Source organism: Sphaerodactylus townsendi, linkage group LG04 (assembly GCF_021028975.2).
Source record: "Sphaerodactylus townsendi isolate TG3544 linkage group LG04, MPM_Stown_v2.3, whole genome shotgun sequence".
Taxonomy (NCBI): Eukaryota; Metazoa; Chordata; class Lepidosauria; order Squamata; family Sphaerodactylidae; genus Sphaerodactylus; species Sphaerodactylus townsendi.
In genome coordinates this window covers 93,123,608-93,151,152 of record NC_059428.1, presented here as the reverse complement: position 1 = coordinate 93,151,152, position 27,545 = coordinate 93,123,608, and the positions used below count along the sequence as shown (strand labels likewise).

The 27,545-nt window shown below is 41.9% G+C and overlaps 2 protein-coding genes across 8 annotated transcripts in view; one reads left to right on the top strand and one right to left on the bottom strand.

Moving 5' to 3' along the window:
- LOC125430647 (cohesin subunit SA-2-like) overlaps positions 1–25,500 on the top strand; it is a 75,555-nt gene extending 50,055 nt beyond the window's left edge. For 3 of the 5 annotated variants that reach the window (XM_048492722.1, XM_048492721.1, XM_048492723.1), the window contains exons 21-33: positions 6,753–6,829; positions 7,554–7,641; positions 7,925–8,005; positions 8,634–8,726; positions 11,035–11,200; positions 11,459–11,610; positions 12,854–12,955; positions 15,666–15,826; positions 15,929–16,057; positions 17,015–17,202; positions 22,009–22,183; positions 23,356–23,428; positions 24,898–25,500. In XM_048492722.1, coding sequence (XP_048348679.1) covers positions 6,753–6,829; positions 7,554–7,641; positions 7,925–8,005; positions 8,634–8,726; positions 11,035–11,200; positions 11,459–11,610; positions 12,854–12,955; positions 15,666–15,826; positions 15,929–16,057; positions 17,015–17,202; positions 22,009–22,183; positions 23,356–23,428 — 1,485 coding nt within the window. In that variant the 3' untranslated portion in view covers positions 24,898–25,500. The remainder of the gene's footprint in view (positions 1–6,752; positions 6,830–7,553; positions 7,642–7,924; positions 8,006–8,633; positions 8,727–11,034; positions 11,201–11,458; positions 11,611–12,853; positions 12,956–15,665; positions 15,827–15,928; positions 16,058–17,014; positions 17,203–22,008; positions 22,184–23,355; positions 23,429–24,897) is intronic. The other 2 variants (XM_048492725.1, XM_048492724.1) reach the window with 2 other exon arrangements.
- A 769-nt stretch (positions 25,501–26,269) lies between these two features.
- The window catches only part of PPP2R3B (protein phosphatase 2 regulatory subunit B''beta), a 51,525-nt gene continuing 50,249 nt past the window's right edge, over positions 26,270–27,545 (bottom strand). For all 3 annotated transcript variants that reach the window (XM_048492726.1, XM_048492728.1, XM_048492727.1), the window contains one exon: positions 26,270–27,487. In XM_048492726.1, the coding sequence (XP_048348683.1) occupies positions 27,343–27,487 (145 nt within the window). In that variant the 3' untranslated portion in view covers positions 26,270–27,342. The remainder of the gene's footprint in view (positions 27,488–27,545) is intronic.

Here is a 27,545-nt window from a genome sequence, read left to right as displayed (position 1 = left end):
TATCTTTTATTTTTTCATCCTTGGGACACTGACCAGAACTGGAAGCCATGAGAGGGCACATATAAAGGGACAGGGAAAGGTAACAGGGGACCTCATTTCAGATTGTAACACTTGTTAAGCAGTACTGGTTGCGCACTGTATAGTCTACAGTTTCTGATAAGTACTGAGTTTCATACTGAGCATTTTAGGAGTAAGTCCCATTGAATAAAATGAGACTAACTTCTCAGTAGACCTGCTTAGTATTGCTCCCTAAGTCATCTTAGGGAGAAGGGTCTTGACTGTGATGCAATGTTAAGCTTTGAGGACAAGTACAAGCATGAGAGTCTCTGGAACCAGCAGAAAGGAGCAGCAGTGGACAAGGCAACTGGCCAGGAAGAGCAGAGTGACCTGCTGGTGTTCATTTTGGAGGGCTTTTCTCAAAGCCACATCTTTTAAAACAGTGTATTTTTAACAGGGGTTTGCAGGGGTTTTCTCTTTTTCTCCTTGTAAGGTTGCTAAGAGCTGAGACTGCTGGAGGTGGGGCTTAACAGGGGTTAACAGAGGTTACTCTTTGTCCTGGGCTGCTAAAGGTGGGGCTCCTGAGGTGAGTCATTCAGTCTTTAGTTCAGTCTCTGGAACCAGCGGCAATTTCTTCTTCTTTTTTTAAAAAATAAATAAATTAATTAATTAATAAGGACATTTTTTGAGGGATAGTAGGTACAGATAGCTCAAAGGGGCACCTGACTCAAAAGTTTAATATCTAAATATATAAAAACAACAAAAGCAGATATGAAGCTGCAGGAAGCCAGCAGGGGGGATGGGGCTTCCCAGTGTTTTGCTACACTGCACTGGAGGTGTCACATGTATGACTATCTGCCACTAGGCCAGAAGTCGTGGGTGTGCCCTCGCATGCAATGAGCTTCACTGGCATACATAGGGAACGATGTCCGTTCTCTTGAAGCCAAGGTGGCAGGACCTGGGAGAGAAGCTGAGAGAGGCAGAGAGGGCAACAAACAAGGCTTTCAGGGACCCAGCAGCCGGGTCCCACTTCCCAAGGTGACATCTCTTCAGATGTCATGTGGAGAATGAGAGTCTGGGTGACAGAGGGGTGCCAGTCTGGCGGTGGGGAAGATGTTCCCTTTAGATGGGACCCCTTCCTCTTAGTTGCTGGTGGTCACTGGGATATCCTCTCGCGACTCGAGGATACTCCACCTCGGGAGGTGGGGGGCTCCTTGTAGTGGGTGATTCGATCATCAGGAATATAGAGAGTTGGGTTTGTGACGAGGCTTGATGACCGCATGGTGACTCTTCTGCCTGCCTGGGTGCAAGGTTGTTGCGGATGTCACGCTCACGTCCTAGATAGGCTGTTAGAACAGTGCTGGGTGGAGTCAGCAGTTGTGGTCCCACATTGGGTACCAATGACATTGGGAAATGTTTAGCCGGGAGGGTTCTGGAAGCTAAATTTAGGCTGCTTAGGAAAAAAGGTTAAAAATCCAGGACCCCAAGGTGGCATTCTCTGAAATGCTACTCACCTGATGTTCCATCAGCAAGAGAGGCGACGGCTAGGCAAGTGCCGGAGATACAGGTGGTCTCCTTAATGCGTGGATGTGAGAAGGTGGTGCAAGGCAGAGGGTTTCAGATTTGTCAGGAACTGGGGAACCTTTTGGGATAAAAGGCAGGCCTGTACAAAAGGGGACGGGCTTCATCTTTAACCAAAGAGGAACCAGGCTGCTGGAGCGCTCAACACATTAAAAAAAGGTGGCAGAACAGCTTTTAAACTGGATCCCTGGGGAAAGCCGACAGGAGCTGAGGTGACTTCTCTCGGTTCGGAATACAGAAGTCCATGGGGATGCAGACAGAGAAGAGAGGAGTTTTTTAAAATCAACCACATACAGAGTGAAAAGAGCACAGCAATGTGATAAGTGATAGTGTCTACAAAAAAAGGCTAGAGGGCAAAAAACACATAAATCCCAGGTTAGGGACAGAGACAGAGTATACAAGCAAGTCTCTATGCTAATAGTAGTAGAAGCATTCGACCTTAAAAAAAATGGGGGAGAGCTGGAGTACAGAGTTTTGAAGGAGGGACATTGATATAGTGGGCATCACAGAGACACATGGTGGAATGAGGAGAACCAGTGGGATGCTGTTATCCCAGGTTACCAGGCTCTACAGGAAGGATAGGACAGGAAGCGATGGGGGTGGAGTGGCCCTCTACATCAAAAAGTTATATTAGAGCATAGTGTCACATAAAAATAGACAATGCAGGGGAGCTGATTCCCCTACAGAAGCATCTGTGGATATCAATACCAGGGTGAAGCATAGTTTAACATTAGGAATATATTATCGTCCCCCTGACCGTAAAGCACAAGAGTGATTCTGAGATGGAAAAAAAAAAGAAATTAGAGAGGCCAACAAAAAGCAAAAGTATGCGTCGGTAATGGGCGCATTTTAACTATCCCCATATAAACTGGAAAAAAATGCAATACGTTCAGGTCATATAGTAAGGGAGAGTATAAACATTCCTGGATATGCTAAATGACTGTGGCTTAGGAGCAGATGGTTGTAGAACCAACGTCCAGGGGAGATGTGATCCTAGATCTAATTCTATGTGGGACCCAGGACTCCTGAGTGCGAGGAGAAGTCAGTGTTGTTGAGCCCGAGTAGGGAACAGGCTGCACCACAATGCTGTCATCAGATTCAGTATCTCTGCATGCTTGAACAAGTGACAACTACTAATGTAGTTACATTTGCCTTCAGAAAAGGGAAATTTCTCAAAGATGAGAAGAGGGATAGTGCGCAGGAAGCTGAAAGGGAAAAATCAAGAGAGTCAAAATGTCCAAGATGCTTGGAGGTTATTTGCAGAAAACACAGTCACAAAAGCTCAGCTGGAATGTGGTTCCGCAGAGTTAGGAAAGAGCAGCGCCCAGTCCAAAGAAAGCCACCATGGTTAACAATATCAGGGACAGCGCTTGGAGGAAATTATTAGGAAAAAAAAAGATGTCTTTTAGAAAATGGAAGTCCAACTTTAACTGGATAAAAAAGAATACCAGAAGGAGAAACACACAAATGGTGGCAAAAAGAGAAGCAAGTTAGCTGTAAAGTGGAGGCAAAAAAAAGGATTATGAGGGAACACATGGCTGCGTGAACATCAAAACCAGCAACTAACAGTTCTTCAAGTACATCAAAAGCAGGAAAGCCAGCAAGGGAAGCCGGTAGGCCCAAGTTAGATGACACAAAGGAACAAAGGGTGTGCTAAAAGATTTATTGACAGGGAGATTGCAGAAAAGCTGAAATGAATTCTTTGCATCTGTCTTCACCCAAGAGGAGGGTGAGGAAAATTCCTGCACCTGAACCAAGCTTCTTAGGAGGCTTAATCCGAGGAACTAACAACAAAAAGATAGTGGTAGACAAGGAAGAAGTTCTGGCAGCCATTGATAAATCTAGAAATGTTACCAAACTCCCTCATGGCCCAGATTGCATTCAACCCAAGAGTTCTTAAAGAGCTCCAGAAGCATGAAATTGCTGGATCTTCTCACTTTTAATATGCAACTTATCCTTGAAATCCAGGCTCCATCCCTGAAGACTGGAAGATGGCCAATGTCACACCAATCTTTAAAGAAAGCGATCTAGGGGGGACCGAGGAAATTACAGGCCAGCTCAGTTTGACATCTGTTCCTGGTAGAATTAGTATGAATCTGTCATTAAAGATAAAATTATAAAACATGTAGAAAAAAGCAGAGACTCTGCTGAGAAAAGAGAGAGTCAGCATGAAAGAAGCATTTTTGTGCAGAGAGCAAATCCTGTCTTACAAACTTTACTAGAGTTCTTTGAGGATGTAAACAGGCATGTGGATAAGGGGGAACCAGTGGATTACATTGTCTACTTGGATTTCCAAAAGGCTTTTGACAAAGTTCCTCACCAGAGACTATTGAGAAAACTCAGCAATGAAGGAATAAGAGGGGAAGTCCTCCTATGGATTAAAAACTGGTTGAGAAACAGGAAGGCAAAGAGTGGGTGTAAAATGGGGAAATTCTCACAATGGAGAGATGTAGGGGAGTGGTATGTGTGTGTGTCCCCCAAGGGGATCCGTAGATAATGGGGACCAGTGCTCTTTAACCTATTCATAAAATGACCTGGAAGTAGGGGTGGGTAAGCGTGGTGGGCCAAGTTTGCAGATGATACCAAAATTACATGTAGGGTGGTGAGAACCACAAAGGATTGGCGTAGGAGCTCCAAGCGGACCTTGATAAATTAAGGTGAGAATTATGGGCTAAGAAATGAAATGGCAAATGCAGTTCAATGTAGCAAAATGCAAAGTGATGCACATAGGGGCAAAAAATCCAAACTTCACATTACATGCTACAGGGGTCAGTGCTATCAGTCACAGACCAGGAAAGCGGATTTGGGCGTCTTAGAAGGTTGATAGTTCCATGGGAGATGTCAACCTCAATGTATGGCAGCTTTGTGAAAAAAAGGCAAACTCTATGCTGGGGATAATTAGGAAAGGAATTGGAGAATAAAACTGGCAAAAGATTGTCATGCCCTTTATATAAAGCTATTGTGGTCGCGAATTCGCGACTTGGAGTACTGTGTTCAGTTCTTGGTTGCCACATCTCAAAAAAGGATATTATTGAAGAGATAGAAAAAAGTGCAGAGAGAAGAGGCGACGAGGATGATTGAGGGACTGCAGCACCCTTTCCTTATGAGGAAAAGGCTGCAGCCGCTTTGGAGACTCTTTTTTTAGTTTGGAGAGGAGACGCCTGAGGGGATATGATTGAAGTCTATAAAATTATGCATGGGGTAGAGGCAAAATGTTGACAGAGAGAAATTTTTTCTCTCTTTCTCACAATACTAGAACCAGGGGCATTCATTGAAAAATGCAAATGCTGGGGAAGAATTTAGAACTAATAAAAGGAAACACTTCTTCACGCAACGTGTGATTGGTGTTTGGAATATGCTGCCACAGGAGGTGGTGATGGCCACTAACCTGGATAGCTTTAAAAGGGGCTTGGACAGATTTATGGAGGAGAAGTCGATTTATGGCTACCAATCTTGATCCTCTTTGATCTGAGATTGCAAATGCCTTAACAGTCCAGGTGCTCGGGAGCAACAGCCACAGAAGGCCATTGCTTTCACATCCTACATGTGAACTCCCAAAGGCACCTGGTGGGCCACTGCGAGTAGCAGAGAGCTGGACTAGATGGACTCTGGTCTGATCCAGCTGGCTTGTTCTTATGTTCTTATGAGAGCAAAGTGTTTTGTCATAGTGATCTGTACATTTTTATCCTGCTTTTTCTTCAGAGAATCAGGGTGGTCTACATTTTATTCCATTCTCCATTTTACCCTCATAATCGCCCTGTGAGGTAGATTAGACTGAGAGAAAGTGACTGGCTGGACATGTAAGCTTTGTTAATAGGTCTCTGAACTGGGACGGAGGCAGGACCTCAGAGGATCAGTGTGGGTAGTGGTTAGAGTGTTAATTATGCTGTGCCTTGAGGAGACTGAGAAGGTGAGTAAGCCCCTGAAAAGTCTGTGGGGAGACGGAGAGCCTCATCCTTCTCCAGACTTGGTGCGACTTGTGAGAATCTACAGTGGAATACATTCGTGGCTCCTTGAAAAAGCATTGTTAGGGAAAACCTTGGAGTTTTGTGTCATGTACATAATTCTTTTTCTACTACTCATGACTATATAGAGGTGTTTTCAAACATTTTAAACACTGTGTACTCCTTTTTGGTGCTCTCATCCATCACCACATAATCTACTTCACAGGTAAGTGCAAACATGTTTGCATATGGTTATAGGGATATTGCGGCTGCTGTTTGAATTTTGATACTGATCTCAACACTAGAAGTGGATTAGAACAGGACCTCTCTGACCCACTCTCCAAACTATACATACAGAAACATAAGAACCAAAGCCACAGCTCTTGCTGAGCTCCCTTCTCAAATGAACCTGGAGCAGGGCAGATTCAGTCATTCCCCAGAGTCCAACATGCTCCAGTGAGGAAATCTATGTGCATTCTACCCAGGTCTTGGTGCCAGTGTGGTGTAGTGGTTGGGAGTGGAGGTACTCTAATCTGGAGCACTGGGATTGATTCCCTACTCATCCACATGAGCGGCGGACTCTTATCTGGTGAACTGAATTTGTTTCCCCGCTCCTACACATCAAGCCTGCTGAATGACCTTGGGCTACTCACAGTTCTCTCAGAACTCTCTCAGCCCCACCTGTTGTGGGGAAAGGAAGGGAAGGAGTTTGTAAGCCACTTTGAGACTCCTTACAGGAGAGAAAGGTGGGGTTTAAATGCAAACTCTTCTCTTCTGGTTGGTAGCGTAGGAATGTACAGCCAGCTTTGGGATCCTGGCCCCTTGTTTCTTTCCTTGATGCCATAGGAATTGCACACAACTACTATATTCACAGTATAGCTGTAACATTTCCAATGAGTAAAACTAATGCAGAGGCAGCACAGCATAGGGGATCTGGCTGAATGCAAGAGGCAGGCTATTTGCAAGATGGTAACTCAGTGCTATTTAAGCATCTGTAGCTGGGCCTGCATCTTGCTGCATCTTGCATCTTCCTTATACATTGTGTGAGTGTGAGGTGGGAATGGAATGGGTGGGCATGGAATGTATGTCGGGCTGCTGCAGGCCCCATCCGCCTTGCCTCCATTTTTCAAATGTGGTTTTAGAATGACTCCCATAGTTAAGATATCAAGATAGACAACTTCTCAAACTCAGCTTAGTATTTTCTCTTCTGTCCTTTGTATTGTGATTTAGGGAGAAGGTCTCTGTGCAGAAGAAGAAGGAATTAACTGTATATACACCACTTTGAGAAGAATAACTGTTTTTCATAAGTAAGATTTGTTTTATGCTGTTTATTAACTTTCTTTCCTGACCCAATGTGGGACAGACTCTCGACCCCCACTGCCCCAAAGAACTCTGTAAAATGTTTGAATAAGATATGTAGACAGTGCTGTTGTGAGAATGCTGTAATTTCCCTGGTGTTCTTTTGGTTTAGAAAACATTCAGTGGCAGAGGAAAGTGGTATGCAAACGCCCTTTCATCATGTTCTTACTAATATTTTAAATATATTAAGGAAATGTTTACATTTCATTGCTCATGTGCCAGGAATGTTTTCTGCAGTCTCTGCAGTCTACAGCACAGCATGGATTTTTGTAGGTAATGTAGTACTATGTTGGGTGACTGGGTTGTCAGAGTTTTAGAAGTAGCGAACTAGAAAAAGAACACAACTGTTGCCTCCATTTTAATGTCTTAAAATCTGATTGTTGAGGTAGGGATTCTGTTGTTAATTGACAATATTGTTATTGCTTGTAATCAATGAAATCTCTCATTGTTGTTGTTTTTAAAAATTGTCATCCAGCTAAATCCATGTTTCACTGCGAAGATAAATGGTTTCTCTTCTTCCGGTTTTCATGAATAGCTGGGAAGCATTTTTTTATAAAGGACAAAATAAAATATTGGGGAAACAGGGTCAGTTTGCTGTCTTTTCTTTCTTTTCTTTGCCACAGCCACTTGTTAGTCCCCCTGGTGATTCTTTCTTTCCTTTTGGATTTGTAGTGCCCATGATCTCTCCAAGTGGAATCTCTACGACAAGATGTCTGAGCTGCTTGTTTTTGAGGTGGAACACAGCTGCTTACCTGCTCAGGTAACTGTAATACTCTCTTAAATCAAAAAGTATTTAACTTTCAAAACAATCCCATGTTTCTAGTATCCTTAAAAATTACTGTTTTAATCTTGTTAGGTCCAATTTCATACAAGTCTGATTCAGATTCCTAATACAGTGACAGAGACTACATTTAGCTGTACGTGTATTATTCTTTTTTTGCTGGGAGGTATACTCTGTTCTGCATTATTGTGATGGTTATACCTCTGTCATTAACATTTTCATATAATTGTATGATGACCCTCTCTTTATTTTTATTTCGCAGATTATTTTGCCTGCTTTACAGTGTGCTTATTTTGCACTTCTCTGGCAACTAGATTCTGTGGCAAAGAAGCTGCCTTCTAAGGTTAGCTCTAGATACTGAAAATGCTTTGTTCATACCTGTTGTTGGCCAGCTTTGAACCTTCAAAAGCAGCAGGGGTTGCAGACATATCAATGATTTACATTGAAAGCAAAGAATCAGAATGCAACATGTGAAGTAACGTCTTGCACATCTTACCATAGTCTCAGTCTCCAGGGATTATTTGATCTGTGGGAGAAAACATGATTCCCCATTTTCCTCCAGGTCCTGGTGATGCATGGCAAACCAGGCTTCTCATCTGGAATCTAGATGGTAGAGGCCTTTCAATTGATCAACCAGTTATTAATAGCATCATGTATGGACCAGATGTAAATTGTTATGGCTCCTAAGCGTTGTCCCTAGAGGAAGCAAAAACTATTCACAAGGGAGAGAGTAAGAAAGTTGAACTCAAGGATGAGGTGGGGAAGACAGTGGCATGAGATTGTTCTGTTTCATATGGTTTTGCAGAGATCTATCTGCAGCCTCTTTCTTCCTTTGGCAAGATCTACTTTGTTTTACTTTCACTTTGAAAGAACTATTTGTTTAAGTATTTACTTAGTATAATAGCTATTCGAAATATTCAAGAAAGTATTTTGTGCAACTGTATGATTCTTCCCCCTCCCCACATTTAAAGGAAAACCTCTTTGTTCTGAAAACACGTTTGAGGCATTACAGTCATGTTTGTGCGTGCTACTTCAGCCACAGCAACAGAGATGTGCGAGAGAAGGTAAGAATTTTGTAAACACTTTAATATTACTTTTCTGTGGAGATTTATATTCTGTCTTGCTTTAAGGGTAATATAAATAAGTTTTATGCAAACATAAAAAGCTTTGGGAGACCTGATCTATATGTACAGCTTTGGGAGACCTGATCTACATGTGCAGCAGAGTCATGATGATTGTATGCTGAGGTGGCAGAAAGGACTCGACCACTTGAGACCTAAGGTGCGGGGTGGAATCAGATTTTTGAATACTTATGCAGCAACAACAAGAACAACAAATTCTGCAAATAAAAATCTAGTGCAAGAGACGAAGCACTGGACTAGAATATTTCTTCCTAGTGTGCTAATTTTTTAAAAATTGCATTCACTTTTTAAATGTGGGCATCCCAGTTTAAGATGGCCGGTCCATCTGAAATCTAAGGTGGTATAGTCTTTTCTATCACCTTATTCTGCTGCACGAGTGAACCCAGCATCAGTCTTAATTAAGCAAAGAAACTGGATTGCTATGGGTGGAGGGTGGAGCATGGCAGCACAGAAGAAAACGTGAATAGAACTTCATTGCAAAATTGTATTGTCAAACCCCAGGTCCCAGGGTTAACCCAAGTTACCATCGGATGTATGTGTTTATTTAGATATGTCATTTTTCTCCTAGTGCGGGCCCAGAACATTTCCAACATTGTCCTCTATCTGTTTTATTCATATAACAACATCCTTGAGGCTGAGAGAATATGACTTGCCCAAAGTTGCCCAATGAACTTTAATGGGTTAGTGGGAATTCGAACCTGGGTTTCCCAGATCTACTTTAGTACTCAAACCAGTATACTGCACTGGTTTGCCTTGCCATTGTCATGGCAGTTTGATACTTCTATATCTGTGTTCAGGGCAACTTTACATCATTTGCTGTGTTTGTTGCACTGATGCTGATTTTTCCTGTAGGAAAAAAAAAGTATACCCAAGGTGAGGACATGTGTGTTTCAAAGACCTGTGGATGGGCATTTAAAAGTCATGTGTCTGTAGTCTGTATGTGTTGTGTGCTGGAAGATACGTGCCACCCTTCATGCTTTATGTTTCTGTGACCAATGGAAATGTGGTGAACATACAAGCTGCCTTGAAGTGAGAATTAGTTGAGTGTCTCTCTGCCAATGGAATCCCAGTTTGTGATAAGCTGATTGATGTACGTGGTACTGACCAGTTACAAAAGAGGGAGAAAACAGGGGTTATGGTTATAAAATGTTTGTCTGAATTAAAATTCAGTGAAGAATGACCAATACATGGTTTTTGTGTGTGACAAAGCAAAATAGTAAAGGCGAGTTTTCATCTTTTTCTCTGCAGATCACCTTGAATAGGTTGCATTTTTGTATTGTTTGTCGTCTCCTGCTGTTCAGGATTTGGTTTTAATGTCTAGAGAAAACTATACTTGTCTGTATGCATTTTATTTATCGTTATACATTTCTATATATTTAGTTTGTTTTAGTTTAGTGGTTTTAGCCTTTGTAGTGTTTCAGAAATGGGAAATGAATAAAGTGATATTTCAGCATTCAAATTTGTCCCAGAAATGGAACTGGGAACAGCTGGTTCTGTGTATCAGCTAAAGCTATAGTCTTGCAAGCAGGGATTTGAAGTATCCTGTTTCTGGCCAGCAGAATGTAGTTAGCTGTATTAGCTTTCCTTATAGAAATTCCCATTCCTCTTCTTCACTACTTTGCTGAATAAGCACATGTATAAGTCTCTATTGCCTGTGGGTCAGTAAGGGCCAAAAATGCCTCATCAGGGGGAACATTGATGTCCCTTGTGAGATATGGATCCTGTGGAGATGTACCATCACAGACTCAGACAAGAGCCCAGTGGAGTGAATCTCTCTGTTCAATAAGTGAGCTTTAAATAACTTACATGTATTGTGAGGATAGGTCACTTCAATTGTACTGTTTCACGGCATTTGATTGTGATGCCTTTTCAGGAGATTTGCACAGGCTAAAAGATTTGCAGTTGAATTGTTTGCATTTTTCTACAAAGTGCTTCTTAGCAGGTCTGATCATGGAACCGTGTCCCACATAGAAGGACCTCTACCTAAAACCCTGGAGAGCTTCTGCCAGTCTGAGTAGACAGCACTGACTTGGATGGACCAAGGGTCAGGTTCACTGTAAGGCCACTTCATGTGACTTAGCAAAACAAGTCTTTGGGCTTTCTAGAGGCGGTGACTCGAAGAAACCAGTTAAGAACGATTTTGCAGTGAATAGCAAGGGGAGAATGATTGCCATCATTATGACCTCATTCTCCAAAACACTTCAGTTCTGTTTCTTGCCTGTTCTTATAGGCTTTTATGGTGCTTTGTGACTTTCTGATGATTGTGAGTCATCAAGATACGAGTGATGATGGAACCCTTGGGCTACTCGAATATTTTCCCAGCATGACTCTTCAATCCAAAATGCTCCTGTTCATTCAGGATCACATCTTCACGGAGGAAAAAGACAAAGGCAAAGGTCAGCAATGTTTTTCAGTGGGGATACGTAAGAGCTCCCTCTCCATTCATTTGCTCCTGTTTTTATTGTTCCATGTTGTTGGAAGTAGCAACTGGGTAGTTATCACTGTTATGACACTTGAAGAAGAAACAGCCCTTTTGTGATCTTGAAAAGCAAAGAAAGGAGTGTAAGTGGGATGGGTCAATACTGTTTCTCAATGGAAGGTTGTATTTTAAAATTGCCCATTAAAATGACAGATATCCCAAATTCTTACCATAGAGTTGGCAGAAGAAGAAGACAGGAAAAATGAAGACCAAACTTTGGACATCTTGCACACAAAGAGAGGCCTCCTTGCAGCTTATTGCAAGCTAATCATCTATAATGTTATTGGGATGACTGCAGCTTCTGAAATTTATAAGCATTATATGAAGGTAAATTAATAATCCTACTCATGAGGTCTTCTAAATCCTGTAAAATTGAACTTTCTGGGATAAGTAATTGTAAGCACAGCCATTCAGTCATATGAATACTCAGTTGTATCTTATACATATCTTGTGGTTAGTATAGAAGAATAGATTTTGTATTCAATGCACAGCTGCTTCTGGATGCTTATTTAATTTGAGGCATAACTGGGTGCCATCAGCATAATGATAAGTGCCCAATCTAAAGCTGAAGACAATCTTACAGCCCCATCCCAGAGGCCGGATGGCCAGCCATGGCATCACAGTGCTGGGGCGGCAGTACTCTGCCACTCCCATAGAGGCTTCCCAGTGGCGTGGGGAGGCTTGCAAATTGAAAAAGTCTTCCCTGAGAAGCCTCTATGGGGCTCAATAGACTTGCACCATCCTCTTGGTGGCTTAAGTCTGAGGTGCAAGTCACTGGCATATGGTGGTGAATAGCCGGGAGGAGCTTCCCTGGCCATGCTTCCAGCCTGCCCCTCGCTACGCCAGCGGCAGCAGGGTTGCTGGGATGCTGACACCATGTCTGGTGCTGCATTCCAGTGCCTAAGAGGGCTGCAGGGCTGCACACTGGCAGAATTCCCCCTTTCCCAGGGAGGTGCCCCATGGAGGGCAAATCTGCCAAGCAAGTGCCCCAGGGAGGGCAAATGCACCGGGCAAGTGCCCCAGGGAGGGCAAATGCACCGGTGCACACTGCTCCCACAGGCGGATTTGCCCCCACCTCTCCCATGGGCCCCTTAGGCCCCTTCTGCAGATGCAGAATAATGCACATTCAATCCACTTTCACAATTGTTTGAAAGTAGATTTTGCTATTCCGCTCAGTAAAATCCAGCTTCAAAGTGCATTGAAAGTGCAGTATTCTGCTTGTGCGGAAGGGGCCTTAGTCAGTGATGTTACATAGATTTTAAGTAACGTGGACAGCAATTTTGAGTAGCGTGGAACTCCACACAAGAGCTCCCATGTTGCAGAAGCTACATCATCAGTTATCACTTTTTACATGCAGTTAAATAAAAAGTCCAAAAGCCATTTTAATGCCTTGCCTCTAATATCGATGAATAAGTCTGTTAGAAACTCCCTGAGTATCAAAGTTCCTTATAAGTAGCCATAAATATTTTCTTACTTAGTTGTTGTGGAATGTAGCGTTTGAGTTTTGTGTTTATGGATATTGCTGTTCCTTGGCATGAGAGAACACTTTCCCCCCCTTATCCTTTAACAGGCTTATAATGATTTTGGAGACATAATTAAAGAAACATTGAGCCGAACCAGGCACAATGACAAAATTCAAAGTGCAAAGACATTGATCCTTTGTTTACAGCAGGTAAGCATGTTACAGTTGATGATTTAAATGTGGCTATCATGTCCCCCCTTAATCTTCGCTTCTCCAGACTAACCATCCCATCTCCTTGTTGTGTAGTTTTCTAGCTGTTTCCCATCAAGGTCTCAGGGGCAGACTACATGCAGTGTGAAAGATTTGTGGTTGCACCTCCTGACATTATTCATGTCTATACTTTAAAAACAGCCATGAGATGAGTGATCTGGATTGGAACTTGAAGGTGGCTTACCCATTCTCCTCCTGCTATCTATATTATAGAAATCCCCCCACCCTACTATTAGCTGTGGTAGGGGGAGAAGTATTAATGTGCAGTTCCCCTAACTCCAAGGCCCTAATTCAAATCGGGTTCATCCTCAAATGTTTTTTAAATGTTTTAAAGAAAGCATTGAGAGACATGCCGTCATGGATCTGTCATGGAATGTGTTGTTTGGTCCTCATCTAGACAGTAAATATGTGTCTGGGCTATATCACTTCTGATTGCAGATGGTGGCTCATATGACAGTTTACTCTTATAATCAAATCCATTCACGTAGAAAAGTAGATTCTAATGTCCTGTGTGGAGGACTGGGGGCTGGGGGTGGACTGGGGTGAGAAGAGCATTATCATGTCATGGCATAGCCCAGATTCAGTCTAGGTCCCAGAGTCCTAGCTGGTGCCGTTTTGATTCCACTGCCCATCCCAGAAAACTGCACTGGATGTAATATTTACTATACACAGCTAGCCTAACTTGCTATCTGTTCAGCAAGCTTCCATGTCATCCTCTGAGCTTCCTTCAACATATGCCCCTCTGGATGGCTGTTATGTGAGCCCAGTGGATTTCACACCCGTCGTCAAGAGCTTAGGAAGATCCATGACCTGTTCCCTGAAATATGAGATAAGAAGAGGCTCAGCAGCATTTAGTGAGCTGTGCTCTGCTCACATAGCCAGAAGCTTGTGTTTACATATCACATAGGCAACCAGCCCAGTTGTGGGTGTTGGTTGACCTTGAAAGCTTGCGGATCAAAGCATTCTAACCCACCTGACTAGTCTGTCTGTATAAATGGAGCAGGCCTGTTACTTTGCTCTCTCCTGCCTGTCCTTGGGTGCCTAGCTGGGCAAATGATGTTGCTAACTGAGATATTGAACAAAGACAGCCTCACTTAATTGCATCGGTTAATTGATGCTTCTGATCTACCCGCCCTCCCCCAACCCAACCAAATTATGAAAGTTTTCTTTGGTGTAGATGTTTTAATCTAGATTGTCAAACTCTTCCCCAGATAGCATGGTCTTTAAATATTTCCAAACACAAGTTGAAGCGTGCACTTGATTGAATGTACACCCAGTAAATTCTGCAGTTGTGGGGCAGTTACTGAACACACCTCCCCACATAGCTTTGCTGTTCAAGAGCTGATTAACTTTTTACACGTCCAGTGCATTTACAGTAGACATGAATTTGGGAGCTGATGCCAGTCCTGGATCCTCATGCACTCATGAACAAGTTTTCCACCACCAGACTTTTGTACTGTTTACTGGGGAACAAGTAGGGACCACAGACAGTGTCCACACAAGTGTTAATTTGTAGCAACAAAAAGGTGTCTGGCCATTCCCAGCATTCTCTGCCTCCCATATCATCTTTGTGCCTCACCAGGGATTTTTTTTGTTTTTGTTTACAAAGTCGAATTTTTCTGTGTATCGGGAGTCTATAGAAACCCCTGAGTCCTTTGTGGTTTTGTTTCTGCTGCTTTCATGATTAGCAGAACTGATCCAGTTTACCATTCAATGTGGTGGTATATGTGCATCTATTTCATCAGTGCACAAAGAAGCAGAGGAAGAGTTCTCTCTAGGCTGATCATGCATGTGTAAATAATTGGCTACTTTTTCTTGCCAAAACAGCATTTCAGCTTGCTGTGGAAGACCAAACTAAGGGAGGGTGTGTGAATTTTGCTTCTGGTTGCTTCTGTCAGCTTTCCCCCTCCCCAGCTGCTCTGAGCCTGGTTGAGTCATGTATGACTATTTACAAAGGTCCAGTGGTCAGTGTAGGTTTGTCTTCCTCTGCCTTCCTTGTCTGGGAACAGCATTGAAGTTTTATTACGTGTACTTTATTGTATGCATATGTTTTCATTACAGGCATTTGCAAATTATTATATTTTAGTGCTGCTGTTCTTTCAAGGAACTCAGAGCAGCATACACAGTTTTCTCCTCCTTCACAGTGACCCTGTGAGGTAGGTTAAGCTAAGTATGAGTGATTGGCCCAAGGTCAAACTGTAACCTTCATGGCTCAGCAAAGTTTTGAACCCAGATCTCCTAGAGAATCCCAGTCTAGTTCTCTAACCACAACACAATAGCTCTCTACATGTAACATATGCATAGTATAGACTATGCTATGCTATGCACATCTGAAGGAAAACCTTCCCTGATCTCTTTATCTGAGGGAGCACTGAGAGGGTTTCTTGCCCCGTCGAAACTGAGAAATGTCGACATGTCAGTGTCTTAATTGTATTCTGTATGTATTCTGATCCTCCTGCCCACTGATTTCCATCTGCAGTGCTCAGATGCTTGTCAGCTTGGTGGGATTCTTAAAATATATAACCAGATTAATGGATGAGGGTATGCTTAGCAGCATCCTGTTCAAGGGATTTACCAGTTGTATGACAGGTATGTCCTCCTGGGGCATTTTATTGCCTGGAAAATTGTGTGTCATGTCTGTGGTTTGCAGCTTTTTCAGAAGCTTGTTGAAAGCCAGGGCTGCGGCAGCGGCAGCAGCACGGACACTTTCTCTGCCTCCTTTAACAACATTAAAGAGCTTGCACGGCGCTTTTCTTTGACATTTGGTTGGGACCAAGTGAAAACGCGGGAATCTGTAGCCATGATACACAAGTACGTGCCAAGTGTATGTTACCCTTCAGTCATTCATTGGTACATTACCTCCATTGTAAGCCTTTATTGCCTCTTTACCTTTCTTCTTTACCTCTGCTAAAGGGAAGGTATTGAATTTGCCTTTCAAGGAGCTGCTGGAATGGAAGGGAAGTGCCTGCCTCCCAATCTAAACTTTCTGACGATCCTCAGTGAATTCTCCAATAAGCTTCTAAAGCCTGACAAAAGGCTTGTGTAAGTTGCTTTGGGGGAAAAATAAATGCAGTTCAGTGCTGGGATATTACAGGAGTCTCTGTGATATAAAAATTAGACAAAGGATAAATAAAGAAGGTGTAAATGAGCTTTAGTATGGCTCCCACTTAACATTATCAGTCATATGTTTATGCTCAGAATGAAAGAATGACAGCACAAGATTCCTCCAGAGACATTTGTTGCTGTCCTGATTCACCGCTGCTTTCCTGTCTTCTATGGCGTAGAAGGCAGATTGCAAACAGCAGTTTACTGGTGTTTACTTGGGAACCATCTGCTGCTAGCATATAGAAGACATTACTCTTAATTGCCTGATGCTTGCTGTTTGCATGTTCCTTTGATGGTTTCACATTGTGCCATGTGAAAAGATGTGGGTACATATTAATATGGCAATTTGCACACATGCTGATGAGCATCTCTGTGTGCATGTTATAATAAGGGGTATTATAGATATTTTGAATTAATCATTAGAATATTAGTCCTTAAGGGGAGGAGAATTTTGGATGCTACCACAATAACGTATCCTAACCTGGATGGCCTGGACTAGCCATATCTCAGAATCTAAGCAGAGTCTGTCCTGGTTAGTACTCGGGGCCACTAAGGAAGTCCAGGGTTGCTACACAGATGCAGGTGACAGCAAGCCACTGTTTGTCTCTTGCCTTGAAAACCTTACATCATCACCATAAGTCAGCTATGACATGACAGCACAGCACTTTCCACCACAATAATATACTGTACTAAGCTGTCACTTTTGACACCTGGACTAAATGCATTTGTCATGGATGATTTAAAGTTTTCTGAGCAGACTTTTTCCTAAATGATGGGTTGGTTTGGCCTTGTGAAATAAAGAAAGGTCCAGAACTGTCTCTGTGACCTTTCTGCCAGGGGAAAGCACCTGATCTTTTAGGTCATCTATATTTTTCCCTCTCTTTTCTTGTCCAGGTATAGTTACTTGCTGAGATATGAACCTGATCCAGCACTTTCTAAAGGAGATTCCTGGAACTCCCTGGTTTCGTACAAAACCTCTTTGCTGGCCAGTGAAGAGGAGGAGAGTTCTGCTGCCAGCAGCTTAAATGAGTGGCCACCTGTCAGTGATGCTAAGACACCTTTTAAAAGAAAATTTTCTGAAGGTAAACATGTCTCACTATTTTGTGTTTGACATCCTATGGATGTTTTCACTGCACTGATAATAACTCCTTAATAGATATGACCACCACTTATTAACATGGTAACCCTACTGATGCTATAACAGAGCTCTCCAGCAATTTATTTATTCACTGTTGAAGAGTAATTTGTGTATACCTTAGAAAACCCAGGAAGAGATCACAAAATATCTGCTGTAGTCTTTTTGTCATTGCTTTTTTCAGGAAGCTTTTATTTCTTAGGATTTTTCCCTCTGCTGCTTCACTAGCAGCTTAATTTCTGGGGCTCTTCTTAGTTAGTCCTCTTTTTCTAGGACAGAGTAAAACTTGTTAACATGTTCAGAGTGGGTGGGATTGTTTAGGACATTTTTCATTCCTCAGAAGTAACTCTCATGGAAGAAAACAGTGATGACCCCTGGGTTATAACTTATTATTAATCTACAGGTTGGACCAAGCATAACTGGGATTCTCCATACCAAAAATTCTTCTATATAAAAAAATTAAAAATTATTTAACCTTCTCTGAGATGCTGGCTTTCTATGTGGAGGGATTTTCTTTTCCATTGATGCTTTCCGTTGCAGGAAATGGTCCAGTGCAGATGCAGTGTATTACTATTGTTAAAAAATAGTAAACTGGTAATATAGAAGAATCATCCTTTGAATAGCTTGATAGGAGTTTTTCTTCTCTTTACTGAAACTCTTGGGAGTTGAACAGTTTGCTTACTGTCTTCTCAATGGTGGGAGACCATTGTGTCTGGTATGTAGTTGTCTGGTTATTAGATAGTGGAGCAGGTGGCTATTTGTGGCTGCATGGAAACTGGGGAAGATTGGAATATGATCTCCTCCTATATATTCTTCTACCTTGACTTTCTCCACTAAATAATCTGCTGCTATGATGAAGTGGTCAATCAGGCTAGCCCCCTTAGAACCAAAAAAAGTACTCACCTTTTCCATCAATTTCTTTTTGCCCTCTTTGCATGGAGAAATCAAACAATTTGAGTGTTGCAGCATTAACTATCTTCTCTTTTGAAAATCTGTTGCACTATATTTTGAAAATCTATTCCATTTCTTCCGCTTCACCATCTAACCACTTGTTGATCAAATGTTCATCATCGTGGCTAATTCTGACATTGAGATCACCCACAGTAAGGATTAGAGTGTTAGGAAATCAGTGAGTCTCATCATCATATTGTGAAAACTAGGGTTAGCATTGTAAACTATATAAGCGTAATGATAGCACACATGGGGTTAGTATATTTTCAGTTGCCATAAAGGTTACAATGGAAGAGTCTAAGAAAAGTCCTTGAGGATTGTTCTATAAGACTGGTAACCTGATCCTCTTCTGATCCTGCCATTCAGGTTGGGTTCTCAGGGAAACCAAGCACTTTGTCTCGAATTTATAGTTTGCAACATGGGGATAGATGGAAGCATCTTTCACTGAAATCAATAGGACAAGAAATGCCAAATGTTAAGATTAGGAAGCTAATGTGTCAGACTGAAGTTTTATATTGAATGAGTTGCTTACTGTGGCATGGATTCACAGGTCTATTTCTAGTGTTCCCCAGATATGCCAAGGTGCTTTCAGGGCACTCTTTCTACTACCATCCCTCATGCATTTCCTAAAGCAGGGGTAGGGAACCTGCGGCTCTCCAGATGTTCAGGAACTACAATTCCCATCAGCCTCTGTCAGCATGGCCAATTGGCCATGCTGGTAGGGGCTGATGGGAATTGTAGTTCCTGAACATCTGGAGAGCCGCAGGTTCCCTACTCCTGTCCTAAAGCATCCCCTGGAGGGTAGGAGGGGTCTGGTGCAGGGTGGGGGGAGGGCTGTTCAGTGTGGTACACTGAACTGCATCCTGAAAGGTAAAAAATGACTGCTGAATACATGCTATATTTTGCCCAGGGTGGTCCACAGGCTGGTTTGAGAGACGTGTTCTGGAATTCCACAGGTTCCTTGGTATAGCTGGGCCTAATTCAGAAGGGGCTGACAGTAACTTATACTTCCTTATTCTTGCATTTTGCTGACAGGAAATGATCTTGCCTTTATGGGGCTGTATGCAAATGGATGGTAGCAGGGGCAACCTGTTCACTAGGCAGGCTGAGGTAATTTTATCTAGGACCTCAGTGGTAGAAGAGCACCATCTGGCCCTGTTGCCTCCTATCTCCAGCAGCCCCCTCATTGCTGAGTCAGTGTTCTGCCCTGGGAGGTGCCTTAGTACCTGTGGGTGTCTAGTCAGAAGGCTCCTCTCTGTTGCCCTCCTGTTGTGGGATGGGGGTGGGGAGAGCTTACCATCATTACCGTAGCTGTGTATTGCATGGTGGGATTAGGCAAGGAGGTGGATGGCACCTCATTGGGTTTAGTGTATGTCAGTTAGTGTAGAATAGAATAGAATAGAATAGAATAGAATAGAATAGAATCTTTATTGGCCAAGTGTGATTGGACACACAAGGAATTTGTCTCCGGTGCATATGCTCTCAGTGTACATAAAAGAAAATACATTTGTCAAGAATCATAAGGTACAGCACTTAATGATTGTCATATAGGTCTAGTAAGCAATCAGGAAACAATCAATAGTAATAAAAACATAAAATGTAAAATCCCATAAAATAAAATGAAATGTCAGCACTGGAGCTATAGTCCTTACACAGTCATAATTGGGAGGAAGTGGGTAATAGAGATGATGAAAAAAAGTAGTGCAGTAATTATATAATAAATATATAATAAATAGTTTGACATTGCTCGAGGGAATTATTTGTTTAACAGGTGATGGCATTCGGAAAAACTGTTCTTATGTTCTAGTTGTCTTGGTGTGCAGTGCTCTGTGGCAATGCTTAGGAGGGTAAGAGTTGAAACAGTTTATATGTCCAGGATGCGAGGGGTCAGTAAATATTTTCTACAGCCCTTTTTTTTTTTGACCCGTGCAGTATACAGGTCCTCAATGGAAGAGCAGGTTAGCAGCAATTGTTTTTTTTTCTGCAGTTCTGATTATTCTCTGAAGTCTGTGTCGATCTTGTTGGGCTTTGCAGAACCAAAACCACACAGTTAGTAGAGGTGCAGATGAGCAAGACTCAATGAGATTCCCTCTGTAGAACTGTATCCAGCAGCTCCCTTGGGCAGTTTGAGGCTTTCCTAGGAGTTGGCTTAGAAAGAACATTCTTTGTTGTGCTTTTTTTTGATGAGCATTTTGATATTAGGTGACCATTTTAGGTCATGAGATATGATGGAGCCTAGAAATTTAAAGGTCTCTACTGTTGATTCTGTGTTGTCTAGTATTGTGAGGAAGGAGTGTAGAGGATGGGAGGGTTTCTCCTGAAATCTACCACCATTTCTGCACGGGTTTTAAGTGTGTTCAGTTCTAGATTGTTCCAGTGGCACCACGAGGCTAGTTGTTCAACCCTCCCGTCTGTATGCGGTTTCATACGTTGTCTCGAATGAGACCAATCACTGTTGTATCATCTGCAAATTTCAGTATTTTAACAGATGGATCATTTGAGGATGCAGTCATTGGTATACAGAGAGAAGAGAAGTGGTGAAAGTACACACAGCCTTGGGGGCCCCTGTGCTCATTTTACAGGTGTCTGATGTAATTCTTTCCTAGCTTCACACCTGCTGTTTCCTATCTGTTAGGAAGCTTGTGATCCACTTTACACAAATATGCTCAGGTACTGCTAGCTGATTTAGTTTGGTTAGAAGAATGTCCGGTCTGATAGTATTGAATGCTGAACTAAAGTCAACAAAGAGGACCCTTGCATAGGTCTTTGGCGATTCAAGATGCTGTAGGATATAGTGCAAAGCCATATTAACAGCATCATCTGTCGATCTATTTGCTCGGTATGCAAATTGCAAGGGGTCCAACAGTGGATCCGTGATGGTTTTCAAATGGTACATCACTAGCCTTTCAAAAGTTTTCATAACTACAGATGTTAGAGCAACTGGTCTGTAGTCGTTCAGTTCCTTGATGGAAGGCTTCTTCGGCACTGGGACGATAGTGGAGTGTTTGAAGCAGGAAGGAACATAGCACATCTCTAGTGATTTGTTAAAGATTTGGGTGAAGATGGGGGCCAATTGGACAGCACAGACTTTTAGGCAAGAAGGTGTTATCTTGTCTGGGCCTGGTGCTTTTCCAGGCTTCTGTCTGTGAAATAGATCTTGCACTTCCTTTTCTGAGATCACCAGGGGTTGTAAACCCAATGAAATGGGTTCAGTTGTAGGAAGTTTGGCTATTGTTGGTGCATCTGAGATAGAGGTTGGCGATTCAAGATGCTGTAGGATATAGTGCAAAGCCATATTAATAGCATCATCTGTCGATCTATTTGCTCGGTATGCAAATTGCAAGGGGTCCAACAGTGGATCCGTGATGGTTTTCAAATGGTACATCACTATACATGTTTGTGAGGGTCAGTTTGTGTACATGTGTTTGTGGGGGAAAGTAAGTGGTGCAATTTCCTGCCACCTCATGGAGAGGTGACTTGGTTGCCCTAGCAAAATGCCATGGCCAGCCCTGAATGGTGGAAAAACAGGATGAATGGTCCTTTTCCCCCTCCACACATACCATAATCTTGCTGTGAATTGGGCCCATCTGCACTTGGGAAGTGTTGAATTCCAGAATACATCTCAGTTCCTCACAGGGATGTACCCCAGGAGAAATGTAATATGTAGTTAGAGCTTAACCAATGTGTCTCGGAATGTGTTACCCAGAATATAAACATTCTAAGCATGGATGTCTCTAGCCTTGCATATTGGTCAACAAGTACAAGAACCAATGTGAAGAATATCATTTATGGTCTGTTTCAGGAAGTTTGCACAAATCCAATCACACCGAAACAACAAATAGAACTTCAGATATCTGTTACTCAGCTCAACTCCCTTCCTTGGCACCGAGGAGCAGGAAAAGGCTAAAATCTCACAACAGCAGTCTCCAAGAATATCCTCCGTTGCTTGCTCCTGCAAATCTTAGGAGAAAAAATAGGTGAGAAAGGACTTAGATCATTTTTACAGCCTCTGGAATCTGTGGGATGCTTGAAAACTACAGATGCACATGAATATTTACTCTAACGCTACAACAGTGGAGCAGCAGGTTTGGATTTATAAACAGCCCTGTCATCCCATGTGCATTTATGCTTTATCAAAAAAAAAAACTTCTTTGACCATCACCCCACCTGATGAACTGAGCATATTTCAAAAACAGGTCATTTATTTATTTAATTTTATTAAATTAATATCCTGTCTCCCTGACTGAAGTCAGGCTCAGGGCAGCATATAGGCATTTTAAAATAATTTTACAAATACATACAAATCACTATATCTATCCTCAAACTCACTAAAAATGCAAGATGGCAAGCAAACAAATTTCGACCTATGAAAATAATCTGGCCCAGTTCAGGTATAAACTCATCTAAAAACTATGTGAGCCTGGGTTGGGTCAAGAAGGGGCAATGCTGTGTAACCATGCATTGATATTGGAGGGAGACCAGCTGATGATATCTGGATGCACGAGTGGCCTCAGCCAAAGTCCAGTGGAACATCTCTGTTGTACAAGCCCTGCGGAACTGGTTAAGATCCCACCGGATCCTGGTTTCAGCTGACAGAGAGTTTCATGAGACTGGAACCATGAAAAAGCCCTGGCTTTGGTCAAGGCCAGTCCCATGTCCTCAGGGCCAGCGACTACCAAGTTGTGACCTGAGTTTCACTGTTCAAGATAATGAATGGAAAATCATAGTTGAAAGCATTCTTGCATTTGCTTCTGTAGAAGTAGGATATAATACAGTTTTCCCTTCCACATCGCTGGGGTTAGGGGCACAGTGCCCCCCACAATCTTGAAAAGTTAATTTTTTTTGACAAGGCAGATGCCTCCAGGTGGAAGCAAATGGTGGGGCTGCAGGTTTTTATGGCAGCTTGTGCACAGCCGCAGACATTCAGCTTCTCTGGGTCTGCTCTAGAGCGGGTGGATGGCGGCATTGTTGATGGTGGCCCCTTGATCATGACAGACATGGGAGGCTTTTCGTTTGCAGCTTTGGTGTATTTTACTGGTACATTCTGTCAACTGAGTTTTCATGTCACATCTCAAATGAAAAAGTCATTACTTTTTGCTTCTGGAGGATATGAACATGTGAACAGCTAGACTATGTGCTCTCATTTTAGTTGCCAAGTTGTAATCAAGGTTGAGGAGGTTCCCTCAGAAGATGCTGATGTTGATGTTGTTGGTGCTGATTAGGTAAGGATGGCTTCATTTTCAGCTTTAGGGTATCTTGAGCAGTACAGTCTGGTTGAGGAAGATGAGTGATGCCTTGTTTGGAGCACTTCTACACAGCCTCTTCTGAGACTTGATCAAGGTGGCTCCAAGGTGAAAATAGTACAATTTAAAGCACACCACAAACGACCGCTATGAAAAGCAAGTCTGTCTTTGAGGCAGCCATTTCCTCTCTGTCTGGAGCTTCCATTTAATTAAAAAGCCATACTAGAATATCATTGTCAATATACCATTGCAATAATGTGCAGCAGTTCTTTGAATCCCCAGCTTTCATTTGTAAGGAAAATTAAGTCTATAGCCCTTTCTTTTGCAGAGATATATGGGGAAAGGCATATCATTGCAACCAAAAGATTTAGAGTTGTGTTAACATTTTTATTTATAGTTCAGTGTCAACAAGTACACAAAAGCTTAAAAGTCTAGCAGCAATGCAAACATAAAAAGAAGAAAGCCACCTCAAAACTTACCATCTTGCAGTAAAGTTAATTCAACTGGTTAAAAACAAAATTTATAGATTTACTGATGACAAATATTTTGAAGCTGACTTGAATCTGGGGTAATAGGAAAATACCTTCATTTATACCATTATCATAATTGATGAGTCTGTATTTCTCTTTGGATATATATATAGAAGAAGAGTTGGATTTATATTCCCCCTTTCTCTCTTGCAAGGAGACTCAAAGAGGCATACAAACTCCTTTCCCTTTCCCCCTCACCCTGTGAGGTAGGTGGGGCTGAGAGAGCTCAGAAGAACTGTGACTAGCTCAAGGTCATCCAGCTGGCGTGTGTTGGAGAGTACAGGCTAATCTGAATTCCCCAGATAAGCCTCCACAGCTCAAGCAGCAGAGCAGGGAATCAAACCTGGTTCCTCCAGATTAGACTACACCTGCTCTTAACCACTATGCCACTGCTGCTCCACTGCTTTGGATATATATATATCTATATCCCCAAAGCAGATTAGAAATCATAAAGTTTCAGTTATTATAATTTAATAACCAAAACTTTCCTTATCATACACATTTTCCAATTAACTGCACTGGAAGCAGCTTATTTAAAATAAGACCATGCACTGTTGCAAGAAAGGTCACAATATATAGGGAAGTAAAGAGAAGGTGTCAGAGAAGGTATTCATAAGACTGGGGGCACAGAACCTAGGCTTGTAGGATTGGCAGAGTTTCAGGGCATTTTAGTATGAAGGAGCCATCTTGCACATTAGAACTCAGAGAGAAACTGCTGGTGCCGTTTTTGTTGAGGCCAGTTTGAAGTAATCTGGTCTTTACTGAGCCCCTTGGGACAGGGTCTCACCACTGTAACCACTAATGAAATGAATAAGTAGCTACTCAGCAGAACAATTTGGAAGCTTTCAGTACCCCTTAAGATTTTAAGATGGCAACTTGATTGGCAAGTGGCTTACTTTGATATTTGTTCACATACAGAAGACATGAGAGTCCAGGACAGCTGGTCATAAACCATTACTTTTCCAACTGAATGAAAATGAAGAGAACAAGAAATATGTCATCACTGTATCTTGGACAACAAATCATGCTCTCAACTAATCTGGTAGAGAAGAGCTGAGTATATCTGGAAAAGGCAAAGAAAATTACCAGAATGATGACATCAACATCCAGTGTTAAAACCAGCTTCACTACTGGTTTGGTATTTTGTGACTTAATAATCAGCAGTTTTAAAAAAAAGAAGTATTTTCTGTTCCCAATCTTGCTAGTATATTTATGTATCAACAAAACCCAGCCAGACATTATTGTATGTAAATAAAAAGGAACAGACACTCTGTAGGTCTTGAAGTAAGCACATTTCTACCATCTTGTCTCAGAGGAACAAGGTTGTGGATTTGAGGGAGAAGAAAGTTATGAAAGTTGTGTCAATAAAAAGCCCTTCTGTCCTTATCAGACGACCCATTTTCTACTTCCAGTTTCATAAGTGCATCATTACAGAATGGGAGTTTGCCATTAGTGATCATTGCAAAAAAATTCATACTTTTATATTAATGTGTTTGCAAAATAAAAGGTGTGTCAAATTTAGTTTGGCTGAATATGTATAATGTGTGTCATATTAGCATAGAAGGGAAATGCCACAAAACAAAGGTAGGCAAGGGGGGCAGTTATCAGTCAATTGGGGTGCCACCTTGCATGCCCTGTAGCTGTGAGTTCAGGAATCCTATTAGGTCTGCATGACTGTCATTATACCAAATGAGGCTACCACCTAATTCCATTATAAGGCTGGCCCTGCATATGGGCAAGGGCTCATGAAAGAATCTCTTGCACATTTTTATTGCTACAGAAGAGCTGTGGGGTTCTTGTGATTTGGAGAAGGGCTGTCAATCGTGGAAGTATGTAATTATAACTTCACCCGCACTGTTCTCAAAGCTCAAATGGGCCCTTGTTGCAGCTATTTGCCCTGTTGGAGCAAATATAAAGGAGGCTTCAGTTTTCCTCTGATGGGAACAATAAGAGCTGTCTGGATGGTAAAAACTATATCGAGAAGAGAAACTCCTTCTGTCTGCCAGAATAATCATGGAACCAAAGCTAACCCACACAGTCTGTATCACTATCTAACCACGGCACGTTAAGAGCAGCAGAACAGGATAGAGTACCCACAGATTTCTCCTGTGATAAGGTGCTATGTCCAGTGCTGTATAGCCAGCCCTATACTGTTTAAAAGGGATTGCTATAATACCAGTAATCACAATTCTGGAAGTCATTAATCTGGCAATTCAGCCAGTTCGGGCATTAAGGTATTTTGAAAGCGAACTTTCTGTAATCAATAGTGAAGAGACAGATGGATTACATATATGGAAAAAAAACCTTTATTTGAAAATAACGACATGATATTTTAAATGCACAAGCGATATACACTGCAACCAAAATAACTTACGTTTGTTTTCTCTTTACATGAAAACCTTAACAAGAGTTGCTCTAAATGCTTTATATTCCGTTTCTCAAGTGAACATGGGACAATTAAGGCACTACAAACCGTTATGATTTTTTCAAAAAAACTGGAGCTGTAATGTCTAGCTTGTCCAGAAAGCAATCTCTCACCTTGTGTGGGCAAGCAACCATCACACTGTTCAGCTGTTCTGAAACCATTGGTATGAATGTTCATGGAATGTGTTAATAGCTAACCATTGAAGAAACACACGAAATGCCCATCACAAGGTTAGTGCACATAACAAATCAAGTAAAACTTACATGTTTAAAAATTGGTTCCTTTGACATGGGAATAAAAATAGCCGCTGCAGTTGTGTGAGAGATAAAAGCTTCTGCTGTAATGGGCATCAAGAGAACAAAATGAGAAGGAACAAGGCAGGGGAAAGACAGGAAAGGGAACAGGTTGTTTCAGAGCATGACATACTTTGCTAGGTGCACCAGTGAATCCAGCTTGCCTAAGCAATGGCTCTTCGCGTCAGAAATCAGCCACAATGTTCAGCTCTTGGCTGTGACCCTTTTCTCTTTGAACTCCAGTGAAGTTGCCGTATTTCTGCTAAGAGGCTGCAAGAGCAACAACCTCTGGCCTCAGCTGTCACATACAAGTAGAAATTAGGAAGAATTCTAGTGTTGTATAAAAATGAACAAGTCGAGAAAATTTACTTTAAACACTAAGATACGTTGCAAGTCCTTAAAGAAAAAAAATAACCTATCTATAAATAATTTAAGTACTTTACAGTCGACAATCTGTTGAAAAATACAAAAGGCATCATTCCATACAAACTCACTTTTTCAAAATATTATCTAAAGGATTAAAATATTAACCTTGCAGCCAAACCGTTAAGTTTACTCTTTTTCTGGAAACAAAGCTCTACACAGATTCAGCAGACCAGCTGCAGACAGTTCTTATTCATTCTTGTCCAACCTAGGCAGCTCAATTCATTCGAAGTCTTCCTCATACTCATACTCGTCCAAGTCAACATCAGCCAAATGAGAAGGCATGTCAAAGAAAGGCCTTTTCTCCATCTGATATTTTAGTAAGTTGGTCTTCTGATGGTCTCCAGGGTTCAATTCTGGTTCATAACTAGAAAAATAAAATAGGAATTCAATTAGTCCTCAGGTCACAGATTTTGGCTTCTGTT